This window comes from Medicago truncatula, chromosome 8 (assembly GCF_003473485.1).
Source record: "Medicago truncatula cultivar Jemalong A17 chromosome 8, MtrunA17r5.0-ANR, whole genome shotgun sequence".
Lineage (NCBI taxonomy): Eukaryota > Viridiplantae > Streptophyta > Magnoliopsida > Fabales > Fabaceae > Medicago > Medicago truncatula.
In genome coordinates this window covers 13451923-13467499 of record NC_053049.1, presented here as the reverse complement: position 1 = coordinate 13467499, position 15577 = coordinate 13451923, and the positions used below count along the sequence as shown (strand labels likewise).

Here is a 15577-nt window from a genome sequence, read left to right as displayed (position 1 = left end):
CCTTTGTTGTTAACTTAGCTAAACGAGTTTTTTTTTTTTTTGTTGAAATATTTAGCTAAACGAGTTGGTGTTTAATCATCAAGATTTATACGAAAACTGTGTTCATGGTAAACAAGTTAGTATTAAATCATCCAAATTTCTTAAAAAGGTTTTTAAAATGACTCGGTAATATTTTAAAATTACCGAATTATCGGGTTCAATTAAATTTAACACATAATTTTTTTATAGATTGACTGAGTCATGCGGTTTACTTATGCGATTTAGTCGGTGGCAGAGCCACGTTAAGATCCAAGTTGGCTACACCCACCCCACAAAAATATATAATTTTTTATAGGGGAAAATAATAAAATACCCTTGGCATTAATAAAAATGACATTATGTTTCACCCTTCTTTTCCTCATGGTACATATTACAGTAACTTTCAAGTAAACGTGTAGGGCATTATTTTAAATTTTTGGTTTAATTGCACTTTTCACCCCTATCTTTTGCCAATTGTGCGATTTTGCACCCCATGTTTTTAAACGAGCGATTTTGCACCCCATCTTTTTCCCCCTTTCTGATTTGGAGGCCCCCCATGAATTTAGTGATGATGTGTCTGATTTTGATGACGTGTCTTCATTTAATATTTGCCACGTGTGTAAATGTAATTTTTAAAAAACAAAAATTGATTTTGGAAATTAAAAGAAACGGGAAAAAAATTTGGTGACCAAAAAAAAAAGGGAAAAAAATTGACAGCTCTACCATGAACGGAACCAGTAATCGATATTTTTTGTTTAAAAAAAATCTATGAATAAAATCCAAATGGAAAAAAATTAAAATAAATAATTAGGTTTTTTTAATTGGTTTTGTTTTAATTTTATTTTTTTAATTGGTTTTTGTTTGTATTTTATTTAATTTTAATTTTATTTTAACAAGATCTGCATTTTCTTTTAATTTCCAAAATCAATTTTTTGTTTTTTAAAAATTACATTTAGACACGTGGCAAACATTAAATGAAGACACGTCATCAAAATCAGACACATCATCACTAAAACACATGGGGGGCCTCCAAATCAGAAAGGGGGAAAAAGATGGGGTGCAAAATCGCTCGTTTAAAAACATGAGGTGCAAAATCGCACAATTGGCAAAAGATAGGGGTGAAAAGTGCAATTAAGCCTAAATTTTTAAGCTACTTAGTTTAGTTTGTTGATGATCAACTTTGTGTTCAATGCTTATTAAACAACATCAATTTTGTATTTATATATTATTATAGTTTAGTTTGGTGGTCCACTTGAGCTTCTTTTTCTGACTCCACCATTGAACTTTGTGGTTCGGCCAATGATTCAGTACCATTACCAGGTTGATTACTAAGCCAGTTTTTAAAACACTGAATGGAAGATTGGATTCATTCGTCGTTTGTGTCCATTTCAAATAATCTACAAGCACGTAATTCAATTATGAACATAGCACCCATCAATTACAACATTTGTTGTCATCAATCACAAATACAAGATCTGTTGGTTTCATATTTTATACTTTTTAAACAGAAGAGTGTATCTACAAAATCTACAATATAAATATTTGTGAACTGCTCAACATAACAAAGTACACAGAAGCAAAAAAGAATCATTATAATAAACATGATTTCAAATTTTTACCTCAGAATACAAAAATAACAGAAAATTAAAACTTTCATCCAATTGGTTGATTCTCAAAATGTCGCGTCCTTATTATATTTTCTGTATCTTTGACATATGAAGAGAATAGGAATTAATCAATCCAAGTGAGGAATTGAACAATACTGTATGGTTACAAATGCAAAAATACAACTAAATCATAAAGGTCAAAAGTTAAACTATGCTATATGAAGACCACCACAAAGAATAGGTATAATGCAGGCATGCGAAGGAACACAGGCCCGAATGAAACCTATAATCGAGTTCATCTAAAATCAAATCTCAGACATTCTTTGAACATGTAGATATGCCTAACATATTGAAAAAATGAATGAAAAGAGAAAATAAAAATTGAAAACCATAGTCTATCATATTGCCTATCAAATCCCTCGCACGTTTCACTTGTGCTAAAAAATCATGGTCTCTTCTTCTTGAAAACCACACTTTCATGAACATGTTTCGCACCAATTTCTTCATACCTAAACATCTTGAGGACGATGATGAAACATGTCTCCTCGTAAAGGAAGAGTCACGGGGTTTCCCAGTCACGAATTACCTTGCATTCTTTCCGGTGAAAAGTTTGAGTAAAGGGTCAGTTTAGACTGGCCACCTCCTTTTCAACAGGATGACAGTGGCAATATCTTTCCTTCTTTTCCTCTTAGTATTCTCATTTTAGGTTCTGCTTCTGTTAACGGCACCCTTTGTCTCTACAGAGGCTTTGCCACTATGATTACAATTGTATTGTGAAACCCTGCTACCGCTGAATTTAAGGTCGTTCCTCCTAGCTATCAACCACACGAAAACATTCACTTCAACTATACTCCTTATGGATTTGGTTATGACTCTGTTAGTGATGATTTTAAGGTGATTTGGAAGGTTTATTATCCCTTAGAATTTCGAAGTGGTGATTGGGTTTATTTTCCGGACAAGGATGATCCTTTTTGGGAGAGAGATGTGCACGAGCTGGATTTGAATGACAGTTTTTGGGAGGAAAAAAAGCTCATATTCAACTTGTATGACCCTTTCTCGGAGATTTATAGCCTCAAAAGTAATTCTTGGAGGAAACTCGATGGGGTTGATATGCCTGCTTCTTGCCCACGTTCTCTCGTGAACATGAATGGATTTTGCCATTGGTTGTCGATTGAAGGACCTGTTATGGTGTTGTTTGACTTTACCAAAGAGACATTCGTTGCAACACCATTACCCTCTAACTCAGATATAAAATATAAACAGATGAAAATGGGATTGGTGGAATTAGATGGATCTCTTTCTTACATCACTAATTACAACCAGACGCCTGATTTTCACATTTGGGTTTTGGGTGAACTCGGTGTCAAAGAATCGTGGACTAAATTCTTTGTTGTTGGACCCTTAACTTGTCCTCTTATCTCTGGTATCTCAGTAGCGAACAAGAATCGTATATTCTTTAACGAAAATGATTTTGTGCTAGGCTGGTTTGATTTAAATACCCAAAGGATTGAGAAAATTGAAGCCAAAGAAGAGTCATCTTGTTTGCACATTGCAATTTATAAGGAAAACCTTCTTTCTTTCGGAGGAATAGTCTAATCTCTAAGTTTTTCAGCTTGAGATTCATGAACATTGTTATTTAATTTAGTAAAGACCCTCCTTTTAATGTTGGAAAGATATTTAACTTACAAAGATATTTCCTACTTATTTATGCTTTCAAATAATATCTAGTTCATCATTTTTTAATACAGTCATCCATCATCACATGTAAAATAAGCATAACTTAGCTTCTTGCTAATTAGAGTTTGATTTGTTGCAAGGAATCATATTCTAATTCCTGTATAATGCTTTGATTTCAAGACCTCCATCAATATGAAGAGTTATCATTGTCTTATAAGTCACATTTTTCTTCTCATCATTCAATTTGAAACGAAAACAACCTAATAAAACTGCTGAGAATATCTTCATCTGTCTATAAGCAAACTCCTTTCCTAGGCATATCCGAGGACCTGCCTGCATTTCAATCAATATTCAATTTAAGCACGCTCTTACAAAAGAAACTGCATACAAAGTCTTGGAATATTTAACATGTTTGAATAACATGGTAATGGAGGTTCTAGGGTGGACCACCTTGATATATATTCAAAGGTGAACTAGTACTAAAAAATCACTATCCTCATCTTACGGATGAGCTGGTGATCTATCAGCGTTGGTTCGACAAAAACAAGAAAACATGAATATGAGTTTAATTTTGAGGCACACTTGACCGTTTTCTTTTGTTTTTGCTGAACTGACACCAATGAAGTCAACATTTCATCCCTAAGGACAAATGGGGGTCGTGAACTTCTACTTTGTGACGTATATCATTGTTGGAAAATCAACAAACACCCGCCTATAATGATCATTTACCTAAATATATTATAGAGAATAAACAAAAGCTAGATGTCCATATAGAAAAATTCTACTAACCTGAAAAGCCGTAAACTTGAAAGGGCATTCTGGCTGAAAAATTCCATTTTCATCAAGCCATCTTTCAGGTCTAAATTCCTCTGCATCATCACCCCATATGAATTTCATCCTCCCCATTGCATAAGGTTGGTATGACACCATGTCTCCTTTTTTTACACTATATCCATCTGGTAATGTGTCATCAGCAAAGCAAATTTTTGCATCCTGCATAAAAAAGAATCTTGATGATAACATTGATATTCTATGTGTTTTAATTCAGACCATTTATACAAGCACGACTGTGAGAACAAAATTAAAATTATCCTTACAAAAGGAAGTGCAGGATAAAGTCTGAGAGTTTCAGTGAGAACTGCATGAACATAATTCATCTTTTCAATTGCTTCATCAGTTACACTTGAAACAAACTCAGTGCAGCTACTAACTGTTTTTGTATTTGTTGCTTCTCTCACTTCTTGTGCAGCTTTTTCTTGTACTGCAGGATACTTGCATAGCATATACATGAACCAAGAAAGCGTACCGCCTGTCGTGTCTTTCCCAGCAATAACAAAGTTTAGAATTATATCTCTTAAGTATTTTGTATCATACTCCTTCACTTGCAGAAACCTTGAGAGAATATCTCCACCTTTTCTCTACATAGTACATGTTAAAGTGAAAAACACATTATCATGATAAACACTTATGAACCGTTAAGACAGACACGTTGACACGGATAATAGTTTGAGAATAAGGTATAATTGAATGTAGTTAGAAAAAAATGTATAAGAAATCAGCCTGCTTAGTTGAATACAGTAGGCTTACAACAGAATCACCCTTTGAATTCTTCATTTGTTGAATTCTAGTGTTGATTAGCTTAATGACAAATTCATTTAAGATTTCAGTATTGTTTCTTAATGCTGCCTCTGATCCAATGTTGAGAAACTTCTTTATCTTCCAAAAGACATCAACATAACGATAAAGAGTTAACGCGCTTGCATTATCAAAAGAATTGGCAAAATTCTTCCCTTCTTCACTTGTTCCACACATGCTGTCAATTTCAGTTCCAAATACAACATTGAAAATTGAATCCAGTGTTGATTTCATGAAAATATCCTACATAAATTATTTGATCAAGTTAACATTCTGACATACCAGATAAAATAAGGCAATAATTATTAGATGTAACATATTAATTACATTAGTTAGTTCACAAATTAGTATAGAAACTTTGTTGTACCTCTTCATTTAACATTCTATCATTATTCAATATGATAGTATCTTTCAAAGAATGTATTTACTCACTTGAATTTCTAATTTAGTATTAGAATTTGCTGCTTCAGACACTATATTTGCAACTTTTGCTGCATTTTTTCTGAATATTGAAGTACTAAAGTCCCTTAACATCCTGGTGGAGAATTCATGACTTGATATCTTCCTTTGCTCGCGCCATTTCTCGCCATCAACGGTGAAAATTCCATCTCCTAGTAAATCCTTCAAATTTTGGTAGTTGTACAACCCCTGCACACATAGGAATGTTTAAGCCATTAAGCCACACTTAATCCTTCTAAGAATCAAACAAATGCCTATATCAACCGCCCCTACCCTTCACCTATGTCTTAGAAATTGCGGCTGTGCCTAACTCAACCTCACAAAACCAGCGTGTGAGGTGAGGAATGTTAGACAACATGTAATGGGCCTTTGGTTGTAATTGGGTCAAGGGTGGTTTAGTCTTTTCTAGTCTTTATACTCTATTGTAACTCTTACTTTATGTCATTGTACCCTAGCCGGTTTTGTGGGGTACGTGTTAAGTTTAAGCCCAACCACACATTCTAAGATTATGATGCACACATACGATATTTATCCGACACAGATACGTCGTTCATGGTAGCAATGCAAGCATCTATGTACCTAAACATTTTGTGCCTCTGCCAGACTTTTGTGCATTACTTATTAAGTTATTATTATTATTTCTTTAAAGCTTTGTTTAAGCTATTTTTTAGTATTCTCTGCAAGTTAATTATGTAATCAAGGAAGTGATCTATTCTACCTTCAAAAGGAAGGAGTAACCAAGGTACAATGCCATCAGGAAAACCAAATTCATCAGCATAACAATAGTTTTAAATTCAAATGTATCAATCACATCTTGGACCTGAATTTTCAATTTCCAAATAAAAAAACTCCAAACATGAATTGCAGATCTTTTAAATTCAACGATACCAACTTCTTGATGTCAGTAACACTGATTTTTGGGAAATTTGATCATTAGTGCAACAACTATAGGGACAGTTTTTTTATTTTTTTTGAGGGGAACTATATGGACTGTTAGAAATAGAAAGTTCCTTTCTCTAAATTATACGGTTCCTACAGCTACGACGCCATACTGCAGCTGTATATGATCCAGGTATGATTTTTGGACAGTAGGATAGTAAAATTCAACAAAAGTTTTCAGCATAGAATCAGAAATACCGATCTATACAACTATACTATTCATTCATCATCGGCAAAAATAAGATTCAATGAGAATTTTCACCAATACACTATCACTTTAAGTATATACATACCTTTAAAGGGTATATACTTAAAGAGTATATATATACCTTTCCATAGTTCTCAAAATTGGTTTTGAGTATATACTCAACATTACTTGGTTCTGAAGTATAAACTTCACTTCTGAAAGGGTTAAGTAACCTGTATGTCTTGTATTTCCTTGCAAGATCAGTCATATAATGATGAAGTCTGTTGAAGTTCATCATCTGATTGAATACAGTGCCAGCAACAGGATGATACTTCTTCTTCTTCATACTATTGCTTTTGTTGTTCAATTTTCTGAGCAGAAGTTGAACCAACAAAAGAGTTAAAGATGCAGACAAAGCTGCAAAAAGAAGAGGATTTGATAGAAAATCCATGATGGATTGGAATAGCATGGTGGAGGTGGCGATGGTTTTTTGCTTTAAAGAAGAAGTTAGTGTTGCTCCAGAGTCAAAGGGTTGCTTGTTTGCAATGTATTGATTCTAAAGTTTTTTTTGTATTGATCCTAAAGTTGACACTCATTCAACTATATATATATAATAATTGCACCCTTATTATAATTTATAAACGGACGTGTTATTTGTAGTAGGTGACTATCTAAAAGTGTAACAGTACTTGTTCTAGAAGAATGCATTTTAAATTTTAATAAACTGGACCTCTCTACAAAAATAAAAATTAATAATTTTTAATTGACTGGACCAGTAATGCAATCCATTGTCAACTCCAGCCATTGAATGTAATCCTTTGATACAATGTGGAAGGAATACTAGGTGTGGACCTCTTCCTCGACTATCGTTGCATCGCATAGGGAAGCATCGACTGTTCAAGTCATAACAAACTTGTCCAACCAATTTCTCTTGTAGTTATAGGTCTATTGATGCATATTCAACGTCTGGAAATTGAACCGAGCATTTCCCATCAGTTTATCTGAACCTCTTAATGAAGTTTGCAACTAATTCATCCACTTGTTTAAGATTCATGTAAATTCTGATAGAGGCCAATAAATTTGTAATGGAAAGACATTTCCATAACTGCCCATGTTTGGATTGAATTTGATGGGAGGAACGAGTACCGCGAGAAGGCTATTCCTGTCAACGATAAAGAGAACAACTGTAACTATTGAAACTCGTTCTGCTTCCCCTCACTGCATTGCGATGAATCTACAATTATGCTCCATAGTCGATTTTTCATCTTCCTCCGAGAAGGTAGCAAAGTCAATAGTTTTATAACCGTTGGACATAGGCATCAATCTGTCGACCCATTCTGGATATGGCTTCATATACACTTACTTACCGTTGGAGTTCAATAGTTGGTCTCATGGAGGTCTTGTCTCAGCTGCAGTTAGGGGTGGAAAAACGGGCTCAATCCGTCGAACCAGTCCGTTTAGCCCACTATTTTTGGTGGGTTGAGTTGAAGTTTCAAACTCGTTCTCTCTAGTTGATTCCTCCCGCTTAACTAGTTGAAAAAATGGGTGGGCAGGAACGGGCCGGGCTGGGCCGGGCTGGCCCACCAACTAGTTATTTTTATTTTTTTATTCTATGGGTTGGACAAAGTTAAAGTGAATAGGCTCAATAACTCATCATAATCCAATTCAATAAAAATACAACTATTACTTAAATAAATTTAGGATTTATTTAACAATGATATATCTATCGTAAGAGGGGAGACACTGAGAAAGAAATTTTATCACTGAGACAGTAAAGAGTGCACCGTTGCCGTTTTGCTTCCTAGGGTTCGTTCTTGCCTCCTCTCCATCCCCTTTGGTTCTTGGTTTTATTTTGGGATTTGTTTTATATTGGCTTAATGGTTTTAGTTTGAGACTTGTTTAATGTCATTGAATTTATGATGCCAGTGTTGATGTTGCCTTTCTTAATTATGTTGATGGTGTTTGATTTACCACGTAAGCTTGTTTTAGCACAATTTTTTTAAATAACATCAACATAATTTTTTATAATGATTCGCATAATGGTTTTAGTTTGAGATTTGTTTAATGTTATTGAATTTATAATGGCAGCATTGATGCTATGATGTTGTCTTTCTTAATTATGTTGATGGTGTTTGATTTATCACGTAAACTTGTTTTTAGCACAATTTTATTTGTTGCCAATTTTTTATTTTTTTTAAAGAACAACAAATAAGAATCCTTTAAAACAAGATTTTATTTTTTTTACAGATCGGCCTGCCAATTCGTCAGTTTGCTACTAAGTGAGGGTTGTGTGGAATTTTGGACTCGACCATCTAAATTGACTTAATTCGTCTCGTCCTATATTAGATGTGCTTAAGCGGGGCAGATATGCACGGGGTGCATCGACCGGTTTTGTCATCCCTAGCTGCAATTGGTTGACACCATGTATTTACTTCGGGGAGGGACTTGAGGGGGGACCATGGCTGCTTTAAGTTCTGCGGACAATTGTTTCTCAATTGAGTCTCTTGGACTAACAGAGGGTTATATTGGTAAAGTGGATTCATGATTCATTATTGTTCACAACTTAACTTACTGCCCCCAAGGTTTCGTCAAACCCACGAAGATTTGGTTCATATTAGTAACTATAATTAAAATATGGAAAATGTTAACAAGTGCCCTAAGGGCATTGTTTAAGCATATAAAAGTAGCAACTTTTGCATTGGAAATTGTACGAATATGACTTTAACAAATGTTTGACTTATATTTTCAAGATATATTTTTCTTTTATGGGTTCCTTAAACAATGCCCTTAGGACACTTGTTAACAAGACCCTTAAAATATAGATTAATTAATTTAGCATAGGATAAAACTCGGTACATTTCCGCTTATGAAACACAAACACTCTTTTCCCTAAAAGAAACAAAAACACAAACATTATTTGGATGTGTCTCACACCGATTCATATCATTACACTAAATTATGTGATTTTGTCAAATTATTAACGGTATTGACGTGTTAGTGTCTGTGTTGTGTCTTTCAGTACACGTGCTTTATATAATTTTACCCTAAAAAAATGGTGCATTTTGTTCGGTAATTTTGATATGGTTTGACCTAAAACCACTAGCCTCTCACATTTCGACGGTTCCCACCGCGAAATCTTCCATTGGCCATGGCTGATTTCAGTACCCAAAATCATTTTTTGAAAACCCGAAATTAACTATCAAAGGTACTATTTACTTTATCCTTCTTTTTTTCTTTTCTTCATTCTTAATTCTTTTTTCTTTTCTGTTTTTTTAATGTCACTATTTCTCTATTTCTTTCATGAACCGTTAGAAAGGTAACAAAATTTCAATCAAATATGTTGACACTGTTTCATAAACTAGAAATCTAGTAATAAGGGCCCTTTTTAAGGCACCGGTTAGAATGGCCTTTTTCATGAGTGCATCTTTGCTCCATTTATGAGAGCTCCATTTACACCTGTTCACTGCATAGATTTATGACATGTGGCAAAAACAAAATCAAAGGCTCAGATTAAAAGATTAAAAATAGGCATTTGTTCACTGGAAAAAATCATACACACGCTCTCTCAAACAGCCCCACGTTCCTTCTTCTTCTCTGAAACAACATGGCCGCTGCCCCTCCTTCTCGCCGGCGCCGTCCGATCGTCTCCATCTGATGAAATTAACTACTTCGAGACAACAGGGAAAAAATAAAAACAAAACGATCCAGATTGATATCAACGGAGATATTGAAATTGAAAACTGAAACAAGAATTGATCTACAAAATCTTCCAATAACAACAAAAGTAGAAAGAAAAGGTGAGGGAATTATTCTTTGGATGATAAATTTGCAGCATTTGAATTTCGATTGATATCACCGTTTTAAGAATATCCCAACATATGCTTGTTTTGATTAAACAAATTTACTAGGTCACTGTATGGTTTAAACATGCACAAGATTAAAGGAAGTTTGTTAATCTTCAGAAAATGCGGTGACGTTGTTTCTGAGGAAAAAGGAGGAGGAGGTATTGTTTCAGAGAGAGAAAGAAGCTGAAGCACATAGGTTTTTTTTTTTTCTTCCAGTGAACAAATACCTGTTTTTAATCATTTAATCTGAACCTTTAATTTTATTTTTTCCACGTGTCATACATCTATGCAGTGAACAGGTGTAAATGGAGCTCTCATAAATGGAGCAAAGATGCACTCGTATGTATAGGCTTATTTTCATGGGTTTGCATCAAAATTTTGGGCCTTTTTCATCGAGTCAGCTTTAAAAATGAGCAAAAAAAGCCAGTTTTTTCAACAGTAAAGCGCCGAGGCGCATTAGACGGAGATTTACTGTCTTCTGGGGCGCATGGCCTCAGGAAGATATTCCGATTTTGCCATTTTCTTTATTCCTTTATTAATTTATTTAATTTTAACTATTTGATCATTTTAAAATAAAATTAACCCTTAGATCATGCAAGACCATTGAATTATATAGTGCGAATCACAAACACATAATTTTTGTTTCCTTTATTCATCTTTTTCCTTTTACTTCTTCATCTTCATCAACTTTAATAAATAAAAAAATCCAGAAAATACTCAAAAGAAAACCCTCTTCTTCGTATAATCTTCATCACTCATCATATAAAAAGAATCACAAAAAATACCCAGAAAAACAAAAACATAAATCTATCATTAAAATTCTTTAATCAAACTCATATATCATTGTACCACCACCATCAATAAATCTCTCCCCCTCTCCCCCTCTCCCTCTCCCTCTCCTTCGCTCCCTCCTTCCTTCACCTCAACACAATGCCTCTTTCACTCTTTTCTCCCACAAACTTGATACCTCATTCATGAAAAACCCAAATCCTCTAAACCACCACAAAAATCATAAATCTTCATCTTCATGGTTCTTTTTTTAATGTATGATTTGTTCAGCTTTGGCTAGAATTGATTATGACAGAATTGATTTTGAGATAATTATAAAATTGATTAAACAGAATGAATGTTGTTTTAATAGTTTTGATCAAAATTACTTTTGAATGTATAATTACTAAAATGGACATAGTTAAATACAAATAAATGGACATAGTTGAATGTATGTGTAGACCAGTACTAATGTAGATATATTATTTAATTTAAATAAATAATTTTTTCTATATATTAATTTAAAAAATAATAAATACGATCATTAAACCAATTTTTTTCGACAAAATATGAGTTCTATGTATTTTATATTTTTTGATAAAATATATTTTAAGTTAAATAATAATAGAGCTGGTTGCCAAAAATGACAAAATTTAACATAAAAGAAAAAATACAGTAAATGTGAACGGAAAAACCGTAAAGAAAAATTCAAAACTTGGTAACTCTTGACCATAAATATTTTTTTGTGCTAATTTGATTCGTTAAATTTTTTGATTAAATTTGATTCATCAAATTAAATACAAACCAAAAAGAAAGAGAATTGATAAAGGACAATAAAGGAAAATAACGAGTTGTAATAATCAAAATATAAAATTTAATGTAGAATTGATTCTCGTTAACTCAAAAGTTAGGAATTGTAGCTTTCCTACATATGAACCAAACATGTAAGAAATTGCTTTTTTCAATTCTGAGGCTGTAGAAGTGCTTCTGGACTAAAAAGAAGTTGAACCAAACAAGCACTTAATATTTGAATTTACTCTTATATTTATTTGTTATATAGCTATTTGTATTGAAAGTTGAGGGTAATTTTAAAAAAAGAAATAGTTAGCACAAAAGAGGAAAAAAAAACTCTTTAGGGAAATGTTAACCAGTGCTCCCGAGGGTACTGATTAAGAAATTATAAAAGTAAATATTGTATTGCAAATTGTGTATTCTACTTTTTGAAAATTAAAAAAGTGTTGTTTTTAATGCAAAACTTAACTTTTCTTTCTACTTTTATTTCCTTAACTAGTGTCCCGGGACACTGATTAACAATACCATTTTGTTTATATACAGTATAGATTATTAATATATATATATATAGTTAAACTAAAATTTATATAGATTATTAATATATATATATATATATAGTTAAACTAAAATTTATAGAAACAATTTGCCACACCCTCTTTGTAAATAACAACATTGTACATGAAGTAGGTATACATCGTGCATGATATTTGTGCTTAATCGAGAAGTGATAGAAAGATTGCATTTTAAATTTTATTAGAATCTCACAATATATTTGGAATACTCTAGTATAAACATAAACATGAATAAAATATTGACTTCAATCATAATATTTTATTTGATTGACAATTTTAAAAGTTTTACACAGCTATACTGCACAGGGCTGGCCTAAGGGGCTGCCACTAAAGCAATGGCTTTAAACCCTCAAGTTTTTTACTCCATGTATTAGGTCTTATATTTTTGTCTTAGAAAATACTTATATATGAAATTTTGAAAACATGTTCACTCGAAGCTCAAGTGATATGTAAATTAGGAATCATCGTTCATGTTGCAAGTTTGATTTCAATGCTAGCTATTTTAATGATTATTTGAACCTTGAATTCTTTTTGCTTTCAGATTCTTAACAATCTAATTCGATTTTGGTTGTTCTAAATATATTAAGATAAATAGTGTGTAATTAAAGTTTGTAAAAGTAACAAATTAATTTATATTTGTATCATTTCAATATTATTTTGTTCTTTTAAGATCTCAAACAATTGGTAAATAATATCTATATTATTATTTTCAACACGCACGCGCGCACACACATACAATATATATATATATATATATATATATATATATATATATATATATATATATATATATATATATATATTAAAAAGGCCACACACTGGCGGAGTTGATTATGGCGAAAGAGGATATACTCTTACGATGTGACAAACCAAAATTTAATTTTTAGGTGACAAAATACTCATATTTAATTAGTATCTCATACATATCATATAGAATTACTTTCGATTGAAAAAAGTTATAAAAAAAATTCTTAATTTTGTCTTATTTTCTCTAAACGCACTTAAAAAACATCTATTTAAATTTCGTTTTAGTCTAAAAATATATTGGGCAGGCCTTGATATTGCATCCAAATAATTCTTACACCTACTCAATAAAATTCTTTAGAAATTCATACTAGTTATGTGAATGCAAGTTATCAATTCAGCTGCAACCTAATCTAGCATCAAAAGAAATAACTAAACACAGTGAGCATTGTTTGCCATTTCATCAAGCAAACTCTACATATTCATTCTCAGAAACAGTTAGCAATATGCAAAATATAATTATGCAATGAATTAAAAAAGTAAAATGTTTCTTATAAATAGGATCGGAGGGAGTATTTTATTGAAGAACTGAGAAGGATTCAAATTGACCTTCAACTTGATATTTCATTGATTACGGTCCATCTGCTCCATCTATCCCTATCCCTTCTTTCATCCACTCCATCTATCCCTTCTTCCATCCGCTCCATCTGCCTCCTAGCCCTTTCCTCCTCTTCTTCTTGTTCCATCTTTCTCTTCATCCTTCTCTTCCTGATCCTTTCTTCCCTCCTTCTCTGCTCCATTCTTTCTTCTTCTCTTCTAACTCTCTCCAACCTTCTCTCTTTCAACAACATTCATCTCTCTTTTCCCTCACCCCAGTAAAACTGATACATTTGGAAAGCCATGAACATAATCTGTACCAAAAGAGAGAGAATCAGAAGGATGTGAAGAACTTCCATAATCTTTGATTTTAGTTCTACAAAAAAAATTAATAGTTTGATTTCAATGCTAGTAATTTTATTCGTTATTTGAACCTTAAATTCTTTTTATCTTCAGATTCCTATCAATTTAATTTGATGTCGGTTGTTCTAAATATATTAAGACAAGGGTTAAACATGTTTTTGATCCCTATAAATATATCAACTTTTCGTTTTAGTCCCTCTAAAATTTTCCTTCAACTTTTAGTCCCTATAAAATTTTCAATCACTACTTTTGATCTCTATTTTTAAGGAAACTTTTGTATTTTTTAATGAAATTGTGCAGAAATTTATGGAATATTATAAAAATCACTCCAAAATAAAATTAGAATTTTTTAACAAAACATGAATTAAATATGAATTTTTTACCGCCAAAAATATAAAAGTTCATATTTAATTCATGTTTTGGTAAAAAATTCTATTATTTTTTTGGGAGAGATCCTTATAATATTATACATTTTTATGCAAAATTTTGTTTTTAAATGAGGGACTAAAAGTAAAGATTGAAAATTTTAGAGGGACTAGAACGAAAAGATTGTATATTTACAGGGATCAAAAACATATTTAACCCTTAAGACAAATAGTGTGTAATCAAAGTTTGTAAAAGTAAAAAATTAATTTATATTTATATCATTTCAATATTATCTCTAACAATTGATAAATAATGTCTATATTAAATATTATTTTCAACACACACGCACGCTCGCACCCGCGCGCACACTCACACACACACACACACATATATATATATATATATATATATATATATATATATATATATATATATATATATATATTAAAAAGACCACTTACTAACGGAGTTGATTACAGCGAAAGACGATATACTCTCACAATGGGACAAACCAAAATTTGATCTTCAGCTGACAAAATACCTGTATTTAATTAGTGTATGACACACATCATATAGACTTACTTTCAATTAAGGGAACTTTTGAAGAAAAAAAAAATCTTAATTTTAACTTATTTTCTCTAAATGCACTTAAAAGATCTCCATTTAAATTTCGTTTTAGGACTAAAAATATATTGAACCGGCCCTGATACTACATCCAAATAATTCTTACACCTACCCAATAAACTTTTTAGAAATTCATACTGTTCAGGAGCAATTATGCAAATACACCAGTAAATTAAAAAGTTTTATTCATTATATATCATATATTATAATTAATATAATATACCTTTAAGAAGGGGGTCGGCACCATCACCATCTTTCTCAGCAGCAGTAGGTGCAACTGGGTTATTGTTGTTGTGATTGTTAGAGAAGGGACAGTACTGAACAGGATCCACATAAAAACACATGTTGTATAGCCATGAACAACTCCACACGGTCTTTTCATCA

At 32.2% G+C, this 15577-nt stretch overlaps 2 protein-coding genes across 2 annotated transcripts; one reads left to right on the top strand and one right to left on the bottom strand.

Moving 5' to 3' along the window:
- The first annotated feature begins 2109 nt into the window (after positions 1–2109).
- Positions 2110–3276, top strand: LOC11444584 (F-box protein CPR1). Its single transcript, XM_024772876.2, has 2 exons — positions 2110–2226; positions 2427–3276. Exons 1-2 carry the CDS (start codon positions 2110–2112, stop codon positions 3219–3221), a joined length of 912 nt encoding a protein of 303 aa, XP_024628644.2. The 3' UTR covers positions 3222–3276.
- On the bottom strand, positions 3245–7095 carry LOC11446213 (cytochrome P450 704C1). Its single transcript, XM_003627615.4, has 6 exons — positions 6665–7095; positions 5370–5585; positions 4890–5180; positions 4400–4720; positions 4092–4295; positions 3245–3635 (listed from the first exon to the last, which is right to left on the bottom strand). The coding sequence occupies exons 1-6, from the start codon at positions 6989–6991 to the stop codon at positions 3453–3455; spliced, it is 1542 nt and encodes a 513-aa protein (XP_003627663.2). The 5' UTR covers positions 6992–7095; the 3' UTR covers positions 3245–3452.
- Between the last annotated feature and the right edge of the window lie 8482 nt (positions 7096–15577).